This window comes from Microtus pennsylvanicus, chromosome 21 (genome assembly GCF_037038515.1).
Source record: "Microtus pennsylvanicus isolate mMicPen1 chromosome 21, mMicPen1.hap1, whole genome shotgun sequence".
Lineage (NCBI taxonomy): Eukaryota > Metazoa > Chordata > Mammalia > Rodentia > Cricetidae > Microtus > Microtus pennsylvanicus.
The window spans coordinates 13178581-13202986 of record NC_134599.1 but is presented as its reverse complement, the minus strand read 5'-3'; the positions used below and the strand labels follow the sequence as shown (position 1 = coordinate 13202986).

The following is a 24406-nucleotide window of genomic DNA, read 5'->3' as shown; positions in this document are numbered from 1 at the left end:
AGTTGGAGGTTAACCTGAAAGCTTTCCTAAATTTCTCTTTCATTATTTCTTATCCAGGTCTTCTATTCAGTTCCATTGGTCCTCCTGTCTGTCCTTATGCCAATACCAGGCTGTTTTCAGTACTGTAGCTCTGTAGTAGAGTTTGAAGTCAGGGACTGTGATGCCTCAAGAAGTTCTTTTATTGTATAGGATTGGTTTGGCTACCCTGGGTTTTTTGCTTTTCCTAATGAAGTTGAGTACCATTCTTTCAAGGTCTTTGAAGAATTTTGTTGGGATTTTGATGGGCATTGTGTTGAATCTGAGTGAGTATTAACTGGATTTGATTTTGCACAAAAGGAGGTACTTTGGAAAAGTCATTGACCGCATGGGAAAATGAACACAAATGAGCTGGGTTGCAGGAAAGGAATCAGATTAAAGGTGGAAGACCAGAGTAGCTGAACAACCTTAACCAGATCCATCTTCTGACTCTGGGTGTTATTAACTACAAAAGATTCCCACCACTAAAATACTCTCGTTAGTGTCTTCTACCCGACCAGTCTTTGAGTGTAAGACACAGATGGAACCCACACATAGAATAACAGTGGAAAACTGACTCCAACTTAGGAACTGCCTCAACTCCAAAAGGTCTATTGTTTTGGAACACAGACTGTACAAATGGTAAATTTCCAGATTGGTCTGCAAAAACTTATCTGATCCTTAATATAACTATAGAAAAGTGACCATAGCAGTGTGGACTTCAACCATCAGTCTTTGAAACATCAATGTAGAGCTGGGCAGTGGTGGTGCACGCCTTTAATCCCAGCACTCGGGGAGGCAGAGGCAGGCAGATCTCTGTCAAGGCCAGCCTGGTCTACAAGAGCTAGTTCCAGGACCTGTCTCAAAAAAAATTAAAAAAAAAGAAAGAAGAGAAAAAAGAAAGAAACATCAATGTAAAACATTCCTCAAGGATTCTAATTTGGCATGGCAGAGAACACATTTCAGGGACACCGTGGAACAATCTTTTCTTATACTGTGAATATGTGTTGCTTTCTTTGGCTTAATAAAGGGCTAAATGGCCAATCATTAGGCCGGTAGAGGTTAGGCAGGACTTTCAGACAAAAAGAGCTTGGGAATGAAAAAGGGCAGAGTATATAAACATACATACAAAAAAGAAAAAAAAAAGGTCAGAGTCACCAGCCAGATGTAGAGGAAGCAGATAAACATGCTGTGCTGAAGACAGGTACTGCCACACGGCACAGCATAGATTAGAAAATATGGGTTAATGGGTTCATGAGTTAGTAACAAGACAAAGATATCGGCTGAGCATTTACACTTAATAGTAAGTCTCTGTGTGGTTATTTGGGGGAGCTGGCGGTCCTGAATTCCCCCCCCCCAAAAAAAATCTTCCTACACAAGGGTTTCTACTGCCCTGATAAGCATGAAGGACTTTCTCTTCCAACTTTCAGATGGTCCTGACCCAAAGCTTGGCCCCAAAGGCAGGGATGCTCCAATAACTCTGAGCCTACTGCAGGGTGGGCTCAGCATAGTCATGGTGTCTAGTGGTTTGGTTGCTAGGAAGAAGCTGGCTTCTGAATCAAAGGGTAGGGATGGAAGGGCAAAAGGAAACAGGAAGTGAACAGACTGTTCTAGAAACTTTAAAAAAGACACAATTACTTTTTCTCCTTTTTTCTGAAACAGGGTTTCTCTATAGCTTTGGAGTCTGTCCTGGAACTCACTCTGTATGCTAGGCTGGCCTCAAACTCACAGAGATCCTCCTGCCTCTGCCTCCTGAGTGTTGGGATTAAATTACTTTTAATTAGGAGCTGAGATCTATAAAGCTTAATCTTGTTGACGGAATCCTGAAGCTGGAACACATATCTGGACCTTGCCATTTCTATTCTTCTCTGCCACTCCCAGATTTTTACTTGAGAGATACCATGCTATGCAAGAAATTCCTTTTTTCAGCCACTCTTCTTCCTACTATGAGATCTTAGAACCTGACATTCCTTGCCCACCTACATTCCTTATTTTATTTTCCAGGGCAACCAGAACAGCAATTACCATGCTTTGCTGTTGTGTCCCCATGTGTCGAACAGCACCAGCAGCCCAGAGGATGACATCTCCCTTGCTCACAAACCGCCTTTCCATTGCAAGCTTACACAAACCACCTACAGACTGTGGTGAGCAACCCCGAACTCTAGCACCACGGTCAGCCCTCAGCGATGCTCTGTGTCCAAGTGCCTATACCATAGATACTGCTTTTTTGTTGAAAGGGCCTGCAGCTGGAGATGGATGGCACACGTTTTGTTTTAAAACAAGGCCTCCTGTAGTTCAAGCTGCCCCTAAACTTGCTATACAGCCAAGGATGACATTGAACCAGCCTCTTGCCCTTACCTTTGGAGTACTAGGATTACAGGTATGCACCACCACGCCCAGTTTCATGGAGTGCTGGGAACTGTGAGGGGTGTGCGTTCAGCCCACTCTGAGAATGCTTGCAGTAAGTAGCTCTTCTTTCCCCGCGACAGAAAGGAAGGCTAGGAGGCTTTAACTTGCCTCTAGCTGCCTAGGACTAGATTCGATATGAAGAGGAAGAGGGAAGAAGTGTAGGGGCCTGGGGCAGTAGATGTAGCCAGTTGTGTTGATGGACTCAACAGGAAGGAATGCAGGCAATTTAAGCCATGGAGGAAGGATTCTAGGAAGTGAACTGTGGGAAGTGATTCCCAGCCTCTACTAGGAGAAGGACAGGGAGTCCCCTGCCCTTTCCTATAGTTGCTTGGTCAGGTCAACATTATCAACATTTCTGTACAAGAAATCTTTATCTTGCAGGGCCTAGTGGCACACGCCTTTAATCCCAACACTTGGGAGGCAGAAGTAAGAGGATCTTTGTGGGTTTGAGACCAGCCTGGTCTACAGAGTGAGTTCCAGGACAGCCAGGGCTTCATGGTGAGACCCGGTCTCAAATCAATCAAACAAACAAGAAAGAAAACTAATAAGGAAAGAAAGAAATAAAGAAGGAAGGATGGATGGATGGAAAAAAGGAAGAAAGGAAAAAATGAAGGAAAGAAAGAAAGAAAACCTCATCTAGCCTGGTGTAGTGGAACACACTTTTAATCCTAGAACTTGGAAGGCAGAGGCAGGAAGATTTCTGTGAGTTCGAAGCCAGCCTGGTTTACAAAGTGAGTTCCAGGACAGCCAGGGCTATTACAAAGAGGAACCATTGTCTTGGGGGAAAAAAACCAAAGGGAAAAAAAAACACCCAAAAACCTTCATTTTATGCAAGTCCAGCACAACTTTCTGGAGGTGTGGGCTGGTTCCTAAACTTTTTCAGAATTCCAGAGAGGTCATGCAAGCCTTTGGAATGTCAATGCTGAAAAAGGATTTGACCTAGGTTTTGAAGCATTGGGTGATTTACATCAGTGACTTGCAGTTAAAATGGGCTGATGTGTTTGTTGTTGTAGAATCACTTTGGGGAGCCAGCTATGATTCACATCTACAGTCCCAGCATTTGGGAGGCAGAACTGGGTGGATCTTGAGTTCAAGGCCAGCAGGCCTATGAGGTGGGTTCAAAGCCAGACTGCAAACTGAGACCCTGTTTCAAAAACAAAAAAAAAATTACTTAGGAACTTTTCCCCAGAATAATCAAAGTTGTATTTTGAAACATTGCCCCTTACAACACTCTCCTCTCCCTCCCCCACTTTTCACTGATATAGAGCTCAAAAACCAAACAGAAGGAAACACAGCAGAACTTGTTAAAGAGACTCATTCGGGGCTTCACTGCCCTGGGGGAAGTTTATACAAGGGTGGGGAGACTGTGTTGTGTGGTGGGATAATTAATAAGGTAGTCCTGAAGGACCTGAACTGTGAGGCAAGAGAGTGGAAACCTGATGCTATTTGACACAGGAAACGATCTGTGCTTTGTGCTCTTACTGTGTAGTTATTGTGTGTCTCCTCTGTGCTGCGGATAGAGCAGAGCCTTTTCCTCCTCAGGTTTCTTCGCTGGCAGGAGAGGGAGGCTATCAATTCATCTTCAGCACTAACACTACTCCAACCTGCTTTTCCTCCTTCATCCTCCAGCTCCCACTTCACCGGAATAACACAATTGCACCACTTACCAGCTCACATCCTTCAGCTGCTGCCCTTTGTCCTCAGGATAACATCTGAATACCTCGCTGGGTACTAGACCTTGCCCAATCCAAGGTGTGTCTTTGCCTTTTCTGCATCTTTGTTCTCCCTCTGGCCCTGCCCTCTGTTCTCTACCCCTGCCAAACCCACAGTTTTATGCTTCGTGCTCCCGTGGTACTTTGTACCCACTGTAACTTCCTTGCCCTTGATTCCTATAAAAAGTGAGCAAGACAGTTGGTGTGGAAGTCCAGGGCGCAAGCTTTGGAGCCACGTGACCTCCAAGCTGACCTTTAACAACTGGGCCAGATGATTAGGAGTTGAACAACCGATGGTGCTTCCCTGTGTTAGAACACTCACTTCGAGCTGGCTATTTCATTGCCATGTTTCCTGGATAATCGTCATAATGCCCACCCCTCAGGGTTATGTATTAAGAGTGAATCCCTTCCAAAACACTTCCATAATAACCTAGACATCTTAAGTCCTAAAGGATTCACTGTCTATAAATTTTATATTATCTCCCTGAGTTTAAATTTAAAGATGAATGAAATTATATAACTCTAGTGTGCGCTCTCTCTCTCTCTCATACTCGCTTTCTTTCTCTCTCTCTCTCTCTCTCTCTCTCTCTCTCTCTCTCTCTCTCATGTGTGTGTTTCTCTCTTTCTCTCCCTTCTCCTCTTTTCTTTTTCTTTTTTCTTTTAAAAAAATCTCTTAGACAAGCAAGGTGGTATATGCTTGCAGTTTTAACACTGGAGAGGCTGAGGTAAGAGAATTGTGCCTTTGAGGCTAGCCTGGGCTACCTAGTGAGCCTCTGTCTTAAACAAACAAAATTCATTTTCTTTTGATAGAAGGCACGTGAATGTTTAGTGAATGACGACATAGATGAATTTTCTATTAATGACTTTATTTTTCTGTTTAGCTGTTATTTTATTCTTTTATTTCAATATCTGGGCAAACAAAAAACTGTACAAATTCTATAAAGTATTTTTTTCCATCTACATTATTTCTTTTTCCTCTTTTTTGTTATTTGTTTTTTTTTCTGTATAGCTTTGGAGCGCTATCTTGGAACTAGCTCTTGTAGACTAGGTTGACCTTGAACTCACAGAGATTCACTGGCCTCTGCCTCCCAAGTCCTGGGATCAAAAGCATGGCGCCATTGTGGCCTGATGTGGGAAGGTCATATGTCAATCTGTTGATTTCATTGGTTAATAAAGAAACTGCCTTGGCCCATTTGATAGGCCAGCCCTTAGGTAGGCGGAGTAGACAGAACAGAATGCTGGGAAGAAGGGAAGTGAGCCAGATGCCATGCCTCTCCTCTCTGGTCAGACGCATGAAGCTCCAGCCCAAGATGGACATACGCTAGAATCTTCTTGGTAAGACACCACTTGTGGTGCTACACAGATTATTAGAAATGGGTTAAGCAAGATCTGAGAGTTAGCCAAGAAGAGGCTAGATATAATGGGCCAGGCAGTGTTTATATGAATACAGTTTGTGTGTTGTTATTTTGGGGCATAAGCTAGCCAGGTGGCCGGGAGCTGGGTGGCAGGAACGCAGCCCACTGCTTCTTCTACAGCCACCAAGTTCTATATTATTTCTTTAGAATAACCATTACTGTATGTGTTTGAATTGCTAAAATGGGGTCTTATTAGACTAGCCTGACCTGCAATTCTTGGTCCTTCTGCCTCCATCTCTCAAATGTTGGGATTACAGTCATGAGCTAGCATATACCTGTCTAGGAATCATTATTTAACAACAGAAGTAATTTCATAGCTCCTTTGGACATATTCATAGCTTGTTCCCCAGGAAACTTCATCCAGTGACAACTTCCATGCTCAACTCTAGGAAATTACTTTTAAAATGATGTTTTGTGTAACTGAATGCTTCACAACCATGAAATGGTGTATTTCTCCACCATCTAGCCACTACTGGTGTTTTAATCTTTTCTATTTATTTTTGCTAGTTTAACAGGTATATAGTGACAGGCTGATGGCATGTTTCTTTTCTATTTTAATGAGCTTTACTGTATTTATAATTTATGATCTTCTTGTTCACATCTAGTGATTACTTAAGGAAGATAACTGGGTATTGATATTCATGCTTAAATCTATATATTTGTGCCAGTTTTCATATTTTGGGTGGTGTGTTCCTTTTCTAATTGCTGCAACGGAATGCCTAATAGTGGCAATTAAAGAAGGAAGGTTGGATTTTGCTCTCAGTTCAGGGTGCAGTCCGCTATGATAGAAAAATTACGACGGCAGGAACTTGAGGCCACTGTTTACATTGTATCTGCAATCAGGATGAAGAGGGAGATGAATGCTGGGGCTCAATTTACTTCCTCCTTCTTATTCAGCTCAGCGCCCCCGTCCATAAAATAATAGATCATTTACATAGGTCTTACCTTAATTAACTTATCTAGTTAACTCTGTCTCAGAGGCCTGTCTCCTAGGTAACCATAGGTTCTGTCAAGCTGACAACCAATGTTCGCCATCACAGCTGGGCAGCTCCTATTGTTTATGTTTAGCATATGTAGCTTCCTTCATTCTATGTTTTCCTTATATATGCTTTTGGTTGTTTTCGTTCATCTGTTTTGACCCCGTGAACTTAGTGAGTGAAATAATGAAGTGTTAGAAGTTGGAGGGATTTTACTGTCAAGCTCCTCATTTACTTGTTTACCTTTTGGGGTGCTGAGGATTGAACCCAGAGTCCTAGATGTGCTTTTTATCATGGAACTACATCTACAACCCTTGGTTTTTGTTTTATTTTGATATGGGGATTCAATATGCAGATCAGGTTGGCCTTAAACTCACAATATAGCCTAGACTAACCTGCTACTGGCAAGTCTCCTGTCTTTGCCTCCAGAGTGATGGGATCACAGGTGTGCACCACTGTTCTGGTGGAAGCTCCACCCGAGCCCCTGGCATCCATATACCCAGAGTCTGGGGTGTTCTGGTGGAAACCCTACCCCGAGCCCCTGGCATCCATATACCCAGAGTCTGGGGTGTTCTGGTGGAAACCCTACCCCAAGCCCCTTCCCCATCTCTCTCTAAACCCTGCCACATCTCAGAAAATCTGCCAAATGATGACCCCTCCCCAGAGATGCTCAAGACCACTCCCACTGTGTATTTAAACTACCCACCAGAAAACAGACATGTGATTTTCCAGTCTCTCTTTTCTGTCTCCTCTCTGGGGGACTGGAAAATCATCAGGAGTGTTTTGTTCATTAAACCTGGGCTTTTTCTAATTTAGTTTGATTTGGTCTGATTTGGATTGCTGCATTGGCAGAGAGGCTTATCGGGGTGCAGGAACTTTTCAACAATCACATCTGGATCCTTATTTCATGTATAGATGAGAGAATCAAGAGTCTGAGAAAACACTGCAAAATCATTTTTTTTGTTTTTGTTTTGTTTTTGTTTTGTTTTTTTTAGACAGAGTTCCACTGTTTAGCTCTGGCTGTCCTGGAATTCACTTTGTAGATCAGACTGGCCTCAAACTCACAGAAATCCACCTAGCTCTGCCTCCCTAGTGCTGGGATTAAAGGCGAGTGCCACCACCACCCAGCCAAAACCATCATTTTTAATAGTAATTTTTAAAAAGAAAGTTTCTCCCATACCTGGATTGAGTGAAATATTTAGCCTTTTGCTTTTAGGAATCTTGAATTTTCTACATAGAATAGAATTTGTCTGATTCACAAAAAATATATAATATGTTTAGTCAAAAAATGAGAAAAAAACCCACATGATTAAAATAGCTTAACATATTCTGTAGACCAAGAATTCTCTCTCTCTCTCTCTCTCTCTCTCTCTCTCTCTCTCTCTCTCTCTCTCTCTCTCTGGGTAGGTGGGTGGGTGGGTGGGAGGTTTTGTCTTTTCTTCTCAGAAGTCTCTTCTTGTAGGGGTTGGTGAGATGGCTCAGAAGCAAAGTGTCAGCTGCACAAGCGTAAGTTCTTGAGTTTGGAGCTCCATCTCCCACATGAAAACTTCGGCACTGTGGTGTGTATCTGTAACTGCAGTGCTGGGCTAAGGGGCCAGAGATGGATGGAGCCCTTGGAGTTCATTGGCTGGCAGCCTAACTAGATGGATGAGCTTTAGATTCAGTGAGAGAGCCTGTCTCAAAAATACAAAGAAGGAAAGATAATGTATAATGTTGACTATTTCCAAATTTCTCATAAGAACAACATATTAGAAACGAATGCCCAGTGCTTGGGTGGAACTTAATTTGTGGTATTTCCAAATAGTAGACACTGTGAATTCATTAAATGTCATGTTCTAGGAGAATATTTAGTGGCATAGTTATGCATACATTAACACTATAGAGTGAGGAAAGCAGACCATGGTTAAAGAAGACATCACATTCAGTAGAAGAACTGGAAGATACAGTATCAAGAAGTCCATCTAGAGATGGGTGTGGTGGTGCGCACCTTTAATTCCAGTACGTGGGAGGCAGAGGCAGGTGGATCTCTATGAGTTTGAGGCCAGCCTGGTCTGTATAAGGAGTTCTAGCATAGCACTTGAGAAGTGGAGACAGGAGATCCATGAAGATCATTCTTTCTTACATATTAATTAAGTTGGGAGCCATCCAAGGCTATGTGAGATTTTTTTTAATAAAAAAAAAACTAAGGGAAATAAACAAGAAAAATCCACCCTCTCAAAATTTCTCTACAGACTTAATACATTTCTTTTAAATATACTTTAGAGTTTAATTATCTTCAAAGGGTTTATCATATTTTAATTATGTGTGTGTGTGTGTGTGTGTGTGTGTGTGTGTGTGTGTGTGTGTGTCTCCATGTGGCTGTTTGTATGCGTGAGTGGCAGGTTCTTTAGCAGTCCAGAAGAAATTGCCAGATGTCCTAGAGTTGGAGTGACTCGTAGCTGTGAGATGCCTAATATGGATGCTGGGAACCGAACTTGGGTTCTTGACAAGAATGGTATGTGCTCTTAGCCACTAAGCCATCTCTGCAGCCTCAATTCAATATATGTCTAGTGAAATTTCTACTACCTTCGTGTTGTTTGAGAGGCGGCCAAAACCGACAAGCTGACTCTGAAATGTGTGTGGAAATGAAAAAGATCTAAAATATCCAAGACAAAGACCAAAACTGGCAGATCATACACTCAGATTTAAAGAGTTAAAACAAGATGAAGACAGTGTGGCATTGGCATGGGAATAGACAAACTGATGGGAGAGAGCTTAGAGTCTACATACAGTATCACACATGCTCAATAGAGGAGAAGCTGGATGGTCCTTTGTGGTCCAGGATATCAAACCTGCTAAGCAAGTACTCTACTGTTGAGCTATATACCCAGTCCTGGAGAGTCTTTTACATCCATGATTCTGTCTTGGAAATTTTGCATTCCTTTCATATATATTTATATATTTTACTTATTTTTATTTCATATGTATTGATGATTTGCCTACATGTATGTAGGATGTTAGATCTTGGAGTTACAGACAGTTGTTGTGAGCTTCCATGTGGGTGCTGGGAATTGAACCCGGTCCTCTAGAGGAGAAACAAGTACTCTTAACTGCTGAGCCATCTCTCCAGCCCCTTGTATTCCTTTCTTCCTCTCTCCCTCTTTTCCTTCCTTTCTCTCTCCTTTCATTCTTCCTCCCTCTCTTCTTCTCTTCTTCCTTCTGTTTTCTGAGAGAGGTTCTCAGTCTGTAGCCCAGGCTGCCCTCAAACCCACAGTGATTCGGCCTCTCAAGTACTAGGATTACAACAACCATGAACCAGCACTCCTGGCTTCAGTCAATAATATTCTTACATTATCTAATCTTATAAAAGAGCTTTGGTCTCTACTTCATATCCTATGATAATTCACTTGGAGTGGATTAGAGTCCTAGATGACAAAGCTTGTGGATAAGAAATCAGAATATATTCATAACTTCAAAGCCATCAAAGATTCTTAAACATCGAAAAAAATACTAACCATGAAAGGAAAGACTGATAAATAGGATTTCATAAAAAGCAAGAACCTTTTATTCTATTTATTTGGTTTTTTTTTTTTTTTTTTTTTTTTTGGTTTTTCGAGACAGGGTTTCTCTGTGGTTTTGGAGCCTGTCCTGGAACTAGCTCTGGAGTCAAACTGGTTTATTGAAAAGTTAAGGAATTTGGTATTTAAACATAGGAATTTAGGGTAATAACTGGGTAAAAAGAAGCTAAGGAGAATCACCACATAGAAATGATGCTTAAAGCTTAGAAAAATTTTAATTGTATAGGTCTTTTATCTTCTTGGTTAAGTTTATTCCAAGGTTTTTCTAAATTATTTATTTCATGTACATTGGTGTTTTGCCTGTATGTATGTCTGTGTGAGGGTTTCAGGTCTTCTGGAACTGGAGTTATAGACAGTTCTGAGCTGCTGGGAATTGAACCTAGTTCCTCTAGAAGAGCAGTCACTACTCTTAACCACTAAGCCATCTCTCTAGCCCCTCCAAGGTTTGTTTGTTTTGAGGAAGTTGTGAATAAGATTGTCTTTCTGGTTTCTTGCTCAACATGTTTGTTATTGGTATATAGGAAGACTACTGATTTTTCTATATATACTGACAAATTGCTGAAAGTGTTTATAAGCTCTAAGGGTTTTCTGGTGGAATCTTGGGATTGTGAACTGTATGTAGGAAACTAGATCATCTAAAAATAAGGATACTTTGACTTCTTTTCATACTTTTATCTTTTTTACTTTCGTTTCTTGTCTTACTATTCTGTAGACCTCAAAAACACCAATACCACATTTTTCTCTATTTTGTGCATCTTACATTTTTATAGAGATGTATCAAACCATATATGTACAGCTGACATGACATAACACCACTATGACTATGCTGAGCATAGTGGTGCGCAACTTTAGTGCCAGTACATGGGAGGCAGAGGCAGGTGGATTTCTGTGACTCTGAGGCCGTCAGTCTACATAAAGAGACACTGTCTCAAATAATAACTAATAATAAGTTAAATGGGTTTTAAAAAGAAAGTAAAAGCAGCAAAAGAATAAAGGAAACTAAAAGGGAGGGTAAGGCACAAAAGAGTGAGGGCAGCAAGATGTGGGGAATATGCTTTAAAGTACATTACATCCTCGCATGAAAATGGCATCATGTCACCCAGTGTAAAAAACTTATGTTAAATGTCGTAAAGATTCAAGGCGAAAACAACCCTCACAGTCTTTGAGAGCCTATCAGTCATGGCTCTCATCACCACACGTGAATTACCTCTCAGCTAGGAAGTAGCAGATAGGGGACCAATGAAGCACAGAGAGGGTGCCTAGCTTCTCCGAGGACACACAGGTAGGGGACCAATGAAGCACAGAGAGGGTGCCTAGCTTCTCTGAGGACACACAGATCAAAAGTCATACTAGGACAAAAGAAGAGAATATTCTAGACATGAAAAAGAGCTGAGGACAAGACATTCACTAAAAACAAAAGAAATAAACTGGGTGGTGGTGGCGCACACTTTTAATCCCAGCATTGGGAGGCAGAGGCAGGTGGATCTCTGTGAGTTTGAGGCCAGCCTGGTCTACAGAGCGAATTCCAGGACAGCTCCAACACTACACAGAGAAACCCTGTCTCAAAAAAAAGAAAGAAAGAATGAAAGAAAGAAAGAAAGAAAGAAAGGAAGGAAGGAAGAAAGAAAGAAAGAAAAAAAGGAAAGAAAGAAGGAAAGAGATTCTTGAGGAGTCTCGTTCAGTAGTATGTCTGTTTAATTTGCATGAAGCACTGGGTTCAATCCCCCAAAAATACAATTGTAATAGTTATCTAATATTCTACTTCCTCACCTTAGGAAGTTTTGTACAATTAACATTCTCATTTGCTTCTAGTTTTCTTTTATGTATGGAACTTTATTAATAGTTTTAGTTGAAAACTTAAAGGAAGGATATAGCAGTATATACCTGTAAACCCATCACTTAGAAGGTGGACAAGGAGACCAGAAATCCAAGAATAGGGTCATCCTTAGCCATATGTGTGTTCAAAGCCATCCTGAGTTATATGAATCATAGTTTCTGTCCTTCCCATCTTCATGGGTGTATATATTTTATATGTATTTATTTTATAGATTGATTACATTTTATCTATATATGTGTATATAGATACACACATAAAATTTAAGAAACTTACATAGAGATTTGTGAGGTGGCTCAGTGGTACAGCACTTGCTTGGTAAAGCCACACCACCACCATTTGCTGAGTAAACTAATCTAGTAATATTTTATTTTCCTAGCAAGAGTTCTTATCAAACAAAATTATACACCTTATATATACACCCCTAGAACTGAGCTCCTCCGCTGCTGCCTTCCCTTGTCCTTCCTAGGCCCCCAATATAGCTCTGAAATTTTAGAAATTTTAGAACATTTTAGAAAAATCACTAGGTTAAGCCACTACTGTTGCCTCTCTGGCTCTCATTTTAGTATTATTCTAATTCTCACTTACTGTGGGTCGTTGATAACTGAAGCTAAAGGTTTTGAATTAAAACTCATTGATGTTTTGAATTTCATGAAGTCGGCATAGTAATCTTTTCCTTATCTCAATGTCTTAAATGGCTATCACTTTCCAGCTGCTTACTATGTGGTAAAGATTTTACATATATAATATTGAATCTCAAAACAATCTTCGGGGTAGTTAGCACTCCCATTTTTATCAATGAAGTAAGTGAACCTCAGAGAGGTTAAATAACTTGCTCCGTAGCATACAGTCAGCAATTGGTAGAGCCAGGACAAGAAAGTCTACGACTAAATAAAGTTCATGCTTTATTTAATAAACCTATGACAATGCCTGATAGGTCTTTTTAAATAATTTATTTTTATTTTATTTGCATTGGTGTTTTGTCTGCATGTATGTCAGTGTCAAATCTTGGAGTTACAGACAGTTGTGAGCTGCCATGTGGGTACTGGGAATTGAACTCAAGTCCTCTGGAAGACTGGCCAATGCTCTTAACCACTGAGCCATCTCTCCAGCTCTGATGGTGAGGCCTTAAGTGCTTTATAAAATGCATTCTTTCCTCACCACAGCCTTCTAAAAATACACTCTTGCTGTTATCGCTGTGTAACAAATAAGGAAACTAAGGAACAAAGAAATTAATTTATGTTTTTATTTTTAATACCACAACCTTTGATATAACTGCAAATATTTAAAAATTAGCCTAACAAACATAGGAGCCTAATTTTTTAACCTAACACACTCAAAAGTTAAGAATTATGTAATGTTTTAGATGAACTACATTATCTTTTATATACTTATAAATAATTAGAATTTTAAAAATAAATGTCCTAGCCGGTATCTAATTATTGACAGATACATACACCTTTTCCTGACACTCGGGAGGCACAAACTGGCAGATCTCTAAGTTTGAGGACAGCCAGGGCTATATAGAGAGACTCTGTCTGAAAAAACCGATTAAATAAATAAATATCAACTTAAAAGGTTTCTTCATTTTTTAAAAATATTTATTTATTTATTAGTATATATACATTCTGCCTCCATGTATGCCTGCAGGCCAAAAGAGGGCACCAGATATCATTACAGGTGGTTGTGAGCCACCATGTGATTGCTGGGAATTGAACTCGGGACCTCTGGAAGAGCAGCCAGTGCTTCTTAACCACTGAGCCATATCTCCAGCCCAAGGTTTCTTCATTTTTATTATCTTCTTGAATTAATTTAGATCCTTGCCAGTTATAATATTAAAGATCCAAGAAGCCACTCTTCAGAAATGCCGCTGTAGAAACTCTAAACTTGGTAACCTAAGTGTTCTTATTGTTTGTTTTTTGATACAGGGTTTCTTTGCATAGCCTTTGCTGTCCTTTGCTCTGTAGACCAGGCTGGCCTCGAACTCGCAGAGATCTGCCTGCCTCTGCCACCCAAGTGCTGGGATTCAAGGTGTGAGCCACCACCGCCTGGCTCCAGTCTTTTTTTTCCTTTCTTTTGTTTTTTAATCTGTTTTAGAAAAAGATGCTCTTGAAGTACAATTTCTGTACTTTACTCAATTCTATGCTTTTATTAAATTCTAAAGTAACCATTTCACTATAGGTTATGGCCATTGCGCCAACCCATTACATCTATCTCACATGAGGATCAAGGGGAAGGGCTCAGATGTGCCCACTACTGGCAAAGGGAGGTAGGAAGCAAAAATTTTGGTTAAGGAAGAAGTAGGGAGTCAGGCAGTGGTGGCGCACACCTTTAATTCCAACACTCGGGCGGCAGAGACAGGTGAATCTCTGGCCTATAGAGCAAGTTCTGGAACAGCTTGAGCTACACAGAGAAGCCACTTCTGCCAAAAAACAAAAACAAAAAACACCCCCCCCCCAAATGAATAAAATCGCATTCTGGTTTTTAAAGCCATATTTGACATTTGAATCTGTAAGGGACTAGAAGAGACCTAACAGCGGTTAGTTAGCCGAGGCTGTCTATTCATAGATAGCAAAAGGCCCTTTTGAAAGCGTTCTAGACTCTCTGACCTGTTCTAGCTCTTTTAGACTGTTCTAGTTCTTCTAGACTAATCTAGAGTCTAGAAGTGCTTACTGCTTACAAATCTGAGAAACAGGGTTGAAATAAGATTAAAAAAACATTTTGAGTTAAGAAAAAAATAGGACTTCATTGGAAACATGTGAGCTGACATGAAATGCCTTGGGTATTTGTGAACAGGGGCCGTAAGATCAAAGATTCCCAGCAAGTGACAAGCAATTCTCATCTGCTTGAAGAGGAGCATGGAGCAAAGAAAGTCTGGCCTACCCCAATGGCAGGATTGAGCACAAAAGCTTCCTGTTTCTCTTGAATCTTCTGCATCTGCTCCGCTACTGGCCGGAATGTTGATCTCCAGTCTTCAATGGGGTCATTTCTGAAGTCCAGAGAAACACGGAAGAGGAAGGACTGCCTGTGAGGATCTGAAGGAAAGGCCTCAGCTGGCAGTTCAGCTCAGTGAGGGAGTGGGGTCAGAAGTCAGTTACTTCACAGAGAAATATTTGGAGCATCTGGGGTGGGGTGTCTCTGAACCCCAAGGATTGGGTTAATAATACCTCCAGCAATGAAGCCAACATTCAAGTTTAAAGTTCCAGCCAGAAGTCAAGGGTCAACACTACCACCTTATATTCCATCTTAGACTCCTTTGAAACCCTTCCCATCCTTTGAATACATCTAGAATCTCCCCGAGGAGTGAATCCCTGCTACCTGATGGAGGAATGCTGGTCCCTAGTGAGATATAAAGTCACGCTATTAACTGTAGCATCTGTTGGTGACTAATCGTGAACTTTAGGGTCTCAACCCAGCACACATCACCTATATTACTGCTTAAATATTATTTTCTTTAAACCAACATGTTTCTTCTTTTTTCTTAGAGGAGTTCCCAGGCAGTAAGACCCACAAAAACCTTAGGTTTATATGATTATTAAACTCTAATAAACATTAAAACATTCACAAAATTGGAAAAGTGGGTTTTCATCTAAGACTGTCTCACAGCCAGAGCTGGACATGCACTGTGGTTGGGAGGCAGCATGCCCCATGTCAGTGTCCCGATGACATCACCGTTTCAGGACAGTCGGAATTAGTTTCCAGGCATCCTCACTTCCTAAGCCACCCAAGTTCTCTGCAAGGGCTCTCTTGGCCCTTGGGGCTATAAGACCTTGCATGTGCATAGAGGGAAGGTGGTGGTCATGAACCTTACCAGGGGGCCTGCGATTTCAGATGCAAAGGCACACTAACAAATGTGTTGCAATTTCAAAACACAAGGCAGACTTATTTGCACATACAGGTAAGAGCTTGCGTATCAAAAGTGGTAACTGCTTGTGTTGGTTTTGTTCCTGCTGCTGTGGCATCCCCAGTTCCAGGTTCCAGCTCACAAAAGTCACAGCAGGGTGCCTGAGGGAGTCAGTCTTCTCACATCCACTAACAAGGTCAGAATGTAGTGAATATACTCATGATCAGCTAATCTCCGTCAGAACACGGTCAGAAGGACGACCCGTGATGAGCAATGCCTTGGGGAACTGGGGGCCTTTTACCTCGGGTGCCCTTTGTTCCCTGGACTGTTCTTGGACATGATTCCAGGCCTCCTGTGACAAACATTGACATTTAATTTATAAGATATGTTTATTCTTGTTGGGCGTCAGAACATAGCTATAGAAGCCAGTCTGGTCAGAGGGGCCCTGAATTTGGATATCGCCTTCTGCCTTTCTTTTGTGCTTTCCCAGATGTAATCTATAGAATGTGCCAGGCAAGTGTATTTCCATTGCTCTGCCCTGAAAAAATTCTGAAAGGGCCACTCTGTTGATATCTAGTGTGTACTTATTGACGTTTGTTTACATGTTTTTCTGAACTCAAACAACCTTCCTTAGGTCATTGCTTTCTTTGTTTCACTCATGTATGAAAGTATACTGAAATTGAAGTAAGGTTGTCCACAGCATTAGCCCCATTCTTTCGGGTCCTCAAATCCCAGGTCCAGCAGACAAGATCTACACAGGTAGCCTCAAAAAGTTGACAAATCCCACTCTTTTTTAAAGATGGATTTATTTCTGTTCTGTGTACGTATAATTTTGCTTGTATTCATGTATATGTACCATGCACATTTGTGGTGCCCAGGGACTCAGAAGAGAATTTGGGTCCTCTGGAACTGAAGTTACAGATGATGGGGAGCCACCATGTAGGTGTGAGGCACTGAACCTGGATCCTCTGCAAGAACAAGTATCTTTATCACAGAGCAATCTTCTCTAACACCATTGCTTCACTCTTACACAGTTCAGGATCGCCTACCTATGGAATGCTGCTACCAACAGTGGGCTGGGCTGACCTTCCCACCCCAATTACCATACTCAAAATTACTACACACACACACACACACACAGCCAAACTAATCTAAATAATCCCAGACACTTTTTTTTACAGGAAACTCTAGACTGTGTCAAATTGCAATTAAAACCAACCATCACAATTTTGTTTAAAAAAAAATCAAAAGGTATTGGTTATGGTGGCACATGACTTTGAACCCAGCACTCAGGAGGCAGAGGCAGATGGGTTTTTGTGAGTGGGTTCCAGGTCATCCAGGACTACATAGTGAGACTCTGTCTCAAAAGAAAAAAAAAAGAAAGAAAGATATTTCTCTGTGGAGGTCAAGATCAAGGCCAATCCAGATGTGATGATTAATCTTGTTCGTCAGCTTGGCTGGATCTGGAATGAACTGAGAAGGCAGCCACCGGGTCAACTGTGAGAAACTTCCTGGGTATTATTTGAAGTGGAAAGACTCACCCTTACTGTGGGAAGCACCTTAAGTGGCAGCCCAGATAAAAAGGAGATGGAAGAAGGAATCTTGCTTTTCACCAGCTTGCTACTTTTCTTGCTGGCCAGTTCCTCTATTCCATGGCTGTTACTGACTCCTTTGCTGACATTTGAGTCAGTTTCTTTGGACTTCCAAGGCAAACCAAAGGCCAGCAGCTTTTCAGAAATCCTCCAGGCCTTCAGCACTATATTGGGACAAGTGCCACAATCAGGCTTACAAGACTAAGCAGCTACTGAATTCTTGGCCTCCCCAACATGAAATAGCCATTTTTGGATTATTAGACTATACTGTATAAGCCCATCTAGTAAATAGCCTTTTACTATATATTTATTGGCTCTGTCCTAGAGAACCTTGACTAATAACGGGACAAAGAAAAGCAGCATGCATTTATTCTTACTTACTCATTACTTATTCATTAATAAATGCATATTGAGCCATATCAATACAGAGTACACAGACGGTACTAATTTAACACTGTAAAATATGTCTCATAGAGAAAAGAGAAGTGGGGGAAATGTCAGAGATAGACAAAAGGAAAAGAAAATGAACATATCAGATTTATTTTTATGTCATAGATTTAAAGGAGAGAAAACACAAACATTTAAGAGGGTTTTAGGTATGGAGAGATTGCTCATTTTTTTTTTTAAAGTTCACCACAGAGTTGGGGAAATGGCTCAGGCAATAGAGTGTTTAACATGGGTTTGATCCAGAGCACCACCATATGCAAAGGAAAACAGCATGGTGGCATACACTGACAATCCTGGAGTCGGGAGATGGAGACAGCCAGATCTCTGGGGCTTGCTAACCAAGCTGCCTTGGAGAAAGAACACTCCAAGCAAAGAAACATCAGTACAAAAGACCGTGCGATGGCCTGAGCGGGCTTGGGAAACAGCAAAGGCCACAGGGCAGAAAGAAAAGGAGGAAACATGGCATAATAGTCTGGGAAGAAACAACAATATCAAAGAATGACAGTGTACCACTCCCCTTAAAAACCAGACTACTGAGACAATAGACTACAGGGAACTGGAATTTCCCCAGGAGTCTCATACTGGGGAAGGAAAAGGCGGGGGCCCTGGTGTCCCACAGACAGGGAGCCTGTCTCCCAGGAAGAGATGGCACACAGTTCTGACAACTTGTTCGTTCCCCTTTCAGGGTAAATGATGCGCAGAGCCAACCTTCAACCAGAACTGCTGAGATATGCGTACCTCTGGCCCTCTATGTAAACCTGAATCTCATGCTGGGATGCTGAAGATGATGAGCCTTTGAGACAGTCACAAACCCTGAAAGCCCTAAAGGATGAGATAGAGTATTGCGCTCTACCCAGAGAAGCCCACTTCCACATTCATAGGACTCATGGAGACCAGCTGTCTGAGGGTCTGTATGTAGGGCTGTCCACTGTGCTGCAATGAAGTGACCACTGGATACTCTCAGCTGTAAACCAAACACCTAAGCATCATAGAAGAGGGAACTGAAAAAACAAAAGAGCCAGATGGTGGGGGAAAGGGGCATGACATGGCTGTTGGAATCAAGAGCTCACTGCAGCTGTTAGTACCAGGCCTGCAGGAGACTGCGCATGTCAATCAATATTCATTTATGGCTAGTAGAGAGGCTTATAGAGCCCTCCCCTCCCCTGGGGCACTATTGGCCCTTGAGGGATGCTGAAGGAGGGAAGGCTCCTTGTCTTCACTGGTGAGTCTCCCATGTTCTAGTTCAAGCTCCATACCCATGCTCACGCTGATTGCCCTGAACAAAAACCAAAATGACATGAAGTCAAGAAAGGGACTTGCAACAGGAGGTAGGGTTGACAGAAGCGGGAGGACCATAAGAGAGAGTAAATATGAGTATAATCAGAATATTTTATATTTAGGAATACATATATGAATTTTTCAAGGAGTAAATTTAATTTTAAAAATTTTCACAGAAGCAATTTAAGGAGGGGGTGTGTACTCGGTTGTACTTGACACAAGCTAGAGTCATCAGAGGAAGGAACCTCAGATGAGGAAAGGCCTCCTTGACATCCAGCTATAAGGCATTTTCTCATTTAGTGATCAATAGGGGAAAGCCCAGCCCATGATGGGTGGTGCCACCCGCGGGATGCTGGTCCTGGGTTCTATAAGAAGATGGGCTGAGCAAGCCAGGGGAAGCAAGCCAGTAAGCAACTCCCCTCCGTGACCTCTAGATCAGCTCCTGCCTCCAGGATCCTGCCCTGTTTGAGTTCCTGTCTTGATTTCCTTCAGTGATGAACAGCAATGCTGAAGTATAAGACTAATAAACCCTTTCCTCCCTGACTTGTGTTTGGTCACAGTGTTTCATCGCTGATAGAACGACTAACTAAGACAGAAAGGTTAATTTTGGCCTGGGAATTGCACTGATGGTCGGTAGCTGCTATGCCATTTGGTCACCCATCGCCTGGAAACTTCCTCTGCCATGGCTCTAAGCTCCACTCCCTCCTCCCTTTGCTGACCAGGTTTTACCAGGGCTCACTTGGAGCACCAGAATGCGTCCCTGCACAGTTCCTGCGTGGTCCCCTTGCTTCTTCTGTGCTGACTGGTCCTCGAGCTTCCTCTTCTTCGAAGATGCATAAGGTCCCAGGACCTCATGCCCCCACCACGCTAACACACCTCACCTGAAACTCCTCTGACCCTAAAGCCAGGCTTTAGACTCTCTGTCTTTGTTTCCTCAGGAAAGAAACTGGTACCTGTTAGGTTTCAAACCAGGACAAAGTGCTGAGGTGCCTGCTTAACATATCAAAGTGAACCAGACCACCAGGTTCTCCCTGCATCCCTCAGCCCCTACCTGTTACAGGGCCCTCCTGTCTGGCATGCTCCACCCTTACCCTAAACTCTTCAGCCCAGGGGGTTGGGCTGCCCTTCCCTATATAATCTAACCATTTTGATTGCCCACTCTCTTTATACATTTGGGTCTCCTAGCTGCTGCACGCGGTTCTCCTCTCCTCCCCACCCCACCCCCATCTTTGCCCCTTTAGAGCTCCCCACATGGTACAGCTCAGTCTGGTCACGTCCACTATGGACTCTCCCAGATGTCCCTGTCTCTGCCTCTGGCTATACTCTCCCAGATATCTGTAATAAACTTTCTCTTTCATCATATCTGGGAGCAATCATGTTTCCTTTCTTTTCTATTTCTTTTCTTTTTCTTTTCTTTTCCATTTGGTCCCAGGATTCAGAGTCAACTCCAGTTCAGAAAAACAGATGTTTTGAAACAGCAACCATGTGGCTGTCCTCCATCTAGGCAGATAACCTTATCAAGATGTATGCAACCCCATGGCTGGCAGTCATCTTTATTAAGGCTAAAGGGCACTGCCATGTGACTTCATCATTTTAAGAAGTCCACATGGTATAAAGTAACAGTTGTAAAACTTCCCCACCCTTCTGGGCCCTCTACTTATCATTGTGTCTCCTTTTAGACTAAGAAAACAACAGGCCTCAAATGTTTTGGATTGATATAAATGATAATAAAAATTTAAGGTTATATTTGCTACAAAGTACTATATATATGATTCAACTCTGATTTAGAATATACTGTATATAATGATAAAAGTTTAAGGTTATAAAGGTCTGTTCAGATTAACAAAAGCTGATTTAAGATGTATGTCTAACTACTTATGTCTTTGCTAACTGTTCAACACCAGGCTTCTAAAAGAATTTAGATAAGTAACAATATATGTTTGATAAACAAGGTAACCTAGGTTTGTAAATTCCTAAGGCCTACTCAGGTTCACAGTAATATTTGTCTAGCTTCTTTGTCTTTGCTTGCTTTGACATGTTAAGTAGGCATCTCGGCCATTTGTCCCGATTTGAAACCTAACAGTACCCTCAGGGACAACCGATGCCAGGCTCCAGGTGCAGTTCCCTGTGTGTCACCTCCAAAGGTGCTAAAGTTTAGTGCCCCATTTGCAGGTGCTGTGACGTCCCCTGGTCCACAAGCATCATGGGTTTGAGTACCGAGACATATCCCCTTCTGGTCTCCTGCTGGTCACTGGAGGCTAATGGCTTTTTGCGAGCCAGGCACTAGGCCAAGATTAGAGCTGAGACCTGGGGACAGAGCTGGATGGCTGAGCCAGCAATACTTAGCAGGCCACAGGATGGCCAGAGCTCACCACACCATCACCAAGAATGAGTACTATAGCAACCTATCATCAATACCAACCCCAATTAAAGGAGCCTGACTTCCCAGCCACTGGCTCGCCCCTGGCTAACTCAACTCTGGACTTCAGTATCCTCCCCTTTAAGATGAGAGTGAGTTAAAAACCTCTCACAGTTGGAAAAATTTGGCCTCCTTTAGCCAGGAAATGGTTCTGACTTGGCCACATGTAGGGCAGAAATGCATCAACCGTGCTGAGGTTTGGGCCTGCTGCCCTTGAAGTGGGAAAGACAAGCTTGTTTTGCTTGGGTTACATAAACAAACAGTTCTGAATCTGTAAAGCTCAACAGCCTGAGGCCTCCACAAAAGCAGGGTCACCCAGCAGTCACTCATCCAGCTTCCAAGGAGTGGGACCAGAACTTCCCAGCAGGCAGGAAACTGCTATGCTCATGTTTCATAATTCAAGGGGAGCATTAATAATGAAATTGTGCTAGCTAATTCTATGTCAGTTTGACGCAAGCTAAAGTCATCTGAGAGGAGAGAACCTCAGTTGAAAAAATAAAATACATCCATAAAATCTTTAGATCCACAGACCCAGAGAGGGAAAGAACCGAGGAGGACTCAAGAGGGGATGCATGGATGTCCCTGGGAAGAGGAAAGACAAGGGATTTTGTGGGTGGACTGGGGGTAGGTAGGGATGGGAACAGGAGGGATTAGGTGGGGAGGGGCAGGATAGAGGGAGAGAGATGAGCAGATTGGAGAGAACATTTGGGGGGTGATGTGGGGTGTGATGTGGAAACCTAGTGCAGTGGAAACTCCCTGGAATCTACAAGGGTACCCTTAGCAAAGACTCCTAGTAATGGGGGCTAAGGAGCCTGAACAGACCATCTTCTATAACCAGGCAAGGCTTCTGTTGATGGAACTAGAACAGCAAGATATCCTGGGGTAATGATGGTGCAGAACTTGTGGGGGTGGCCAACCAGTAACTGGTCCAACTCAAGGCTCAAGCCACGAGAAGGAGCCTATGCCTGACACTTCCTGGATGGCCAGGAACCAGAGGCTGGATAGCCCAGAGACCTGGTATAGAAACAAACATGACTGGCAAAAGAAAAAAGAAAAGAAAGGAAGGGCTGGAGAAATGGCTCAGAGGTTAAGAGCATTGCCTGCTCTTCCAAAGGTCCTGAGTTCAATTCCCAGCAACCACATGGCGGCTCACAACCATCTGTAATGGGGTCTGGTGTCCTCTTCTGGCCTGCAGGGATACACACAGACAGAATATTGTATACATAATAAATAAATATTAAAAAAAAGAAAGGAAGAAAGAAAAAAAGAAAGAGAGGGGGGAGGGAGAACGAGAGAAGAATGAGAGCCTAGTCCAATCATCATCAGAGAAGTTTCATTCAACAACTGATGGGAGAGGATGCAGAGACCCAGAACCAAACATGAGATGGAGCTAGGGGAACCCCAAGGAAGAGGTGGAGAAAGGATTGGAGGAGTCAGAGGGTCGAGGACACCACAAGAACACGCCCATAGAATCAACAAAGCAGAGCTCCTAGGGGCTCACAGAGACTGAAACAATAATCACGGAGCCTGTGTGGGTCCGACCTAGGTCCTCTCTGTATATGTTATGGTCATGTTCCTTGGTGTTCTTGTGGAAGTCCTAACAGTAGGGGTTGGGAGTCGTCTCTGACTCTTCTGCATGCTCTTGGGACCCTTTTCCTCATACCAGGTTGCCTCATCCAGCCTTGATATGAGGGTTTGAACCTGGTCTTATTAGAACTTGTTATGCCATGTTCAGTTGATATCCCTAGGACGTCTGCTCTTTTCTGAAGGGAAATGGAGCAGGAGTGGGTCTGGGGTGAGAGGGGAGGTGGAGGGGAGAAACTGGGAGAAGTGGAGGGAGGAGAAATTTTGATCAAGATATAATATGTGAGAGAGATTAGATAGATAGATAGATAGATAGATAGATAGATAGATAGATAGATAGATAGATAATAGATAGATAGATAGATAGATAGATAGATAGATAGAGATAGATAGATAGATAGATAGATAGATAGATAGATAGATAGATAGATGTAGGGATAGAGACAGAGAGAGAGGGGGGAGGGAGGGAGGGAGAGAGAGAGAGAGAGAGAGAGAGAGAGAGAGAGAGAGAGAGAGAGATCAGGCTGTAGGAAAGTCTGTGGGCATTTTCTTTATTAGGGATTGATGGGGAAGGCCCAACCCATTGGGTAGTACCACCCCTGGGCAGGTGGTCCTGGATTCTATAAGAAAGCAGGCTAAGCAACCATGAAGAGCAAGCCTATAAGTGGAAGCCGCTCTCCTCCATGGCTTCTGCATCAGCTCCTGCCTCCAGGTTCCTACTCTGATTTCTTTCAATGTTGGATAATAATGTGGAACCATGGGCAAAATAAACCCTTTCATCCCCAAGTTGCTTTTAGTCATGGTGTTTTTTCACAGCCCTGGAAACCCTAAGGCTCAGACAGTACTAACCAGCGGTGTTGACTCAAGTGTTGAGGTTCCTGTATTCAACAGGGCTCCCTGGATGAATGAATCAGAGAAGCATATGTAGGAAGAGTTTTGTTTTAAGCTCTTAACTCACATGATTGTGGAGACTGGCAAGTCCAAATGTTCAGTGTAGAGCTGACCAGGCAAGAGGCCATGTGCTTGTCCTGCTTGGGGACGTCAGTCTCCCATCCTGTGCGTGCCTTCATCTGACTGGATAAGGCCCACCCACGTTAGGAAAGTTTCCTGCTTTAAAGTCTGCCAATGAAAATTTAATCTCATCCAAAACACCATGGCCCAGCCAAGTTGACACACAAAATAAACATCCTGAAAACCAGGGCTAGTATCAAAGGGCCATTATCACTCGAGACTCATATGGCTATACAGCCAGGTCCTGCACAGCCAGCAGCAGAGTAGCCCATGCTATCCCTCCCTGTGCAGCCTCCCCCCCTCCCAGGTGCT

The 24406-nt window shown here is 42.6% G+C and overlaps 1 protein-coding gene across 6 annotated transcripts in view; it reads left to right on the top strand.

The window, feature by feature from the left end:
• The window catches only part of LOC142839135 (intraflagellar transport protein 172 homolog), a 70709-nt gene extending 50491 nt beyond the window's left edge, over positions 1-20218 (top strand). For 2 of the 6 annotated variants that reach the window (XR_012908696.1, XM_075955048.1), the window contains exon 3: positions 18488-19623. Coding sequence is in view for 3 of the 6 variants with exons in the window: in XM_075955048.1 (XP_075811163.1) it covers positions 18488-18584 (97 nt within the window). In the remaining 3 variants the exon portion in view is untranslated. The other 4 variants (XR_012908698.1, XR_012908700.1, XM_075955049.1 and 1 more) reach the window with 4 other exon arrangements.
• Positions 20219-24406: the final 4188 nt, after the last annotated feature.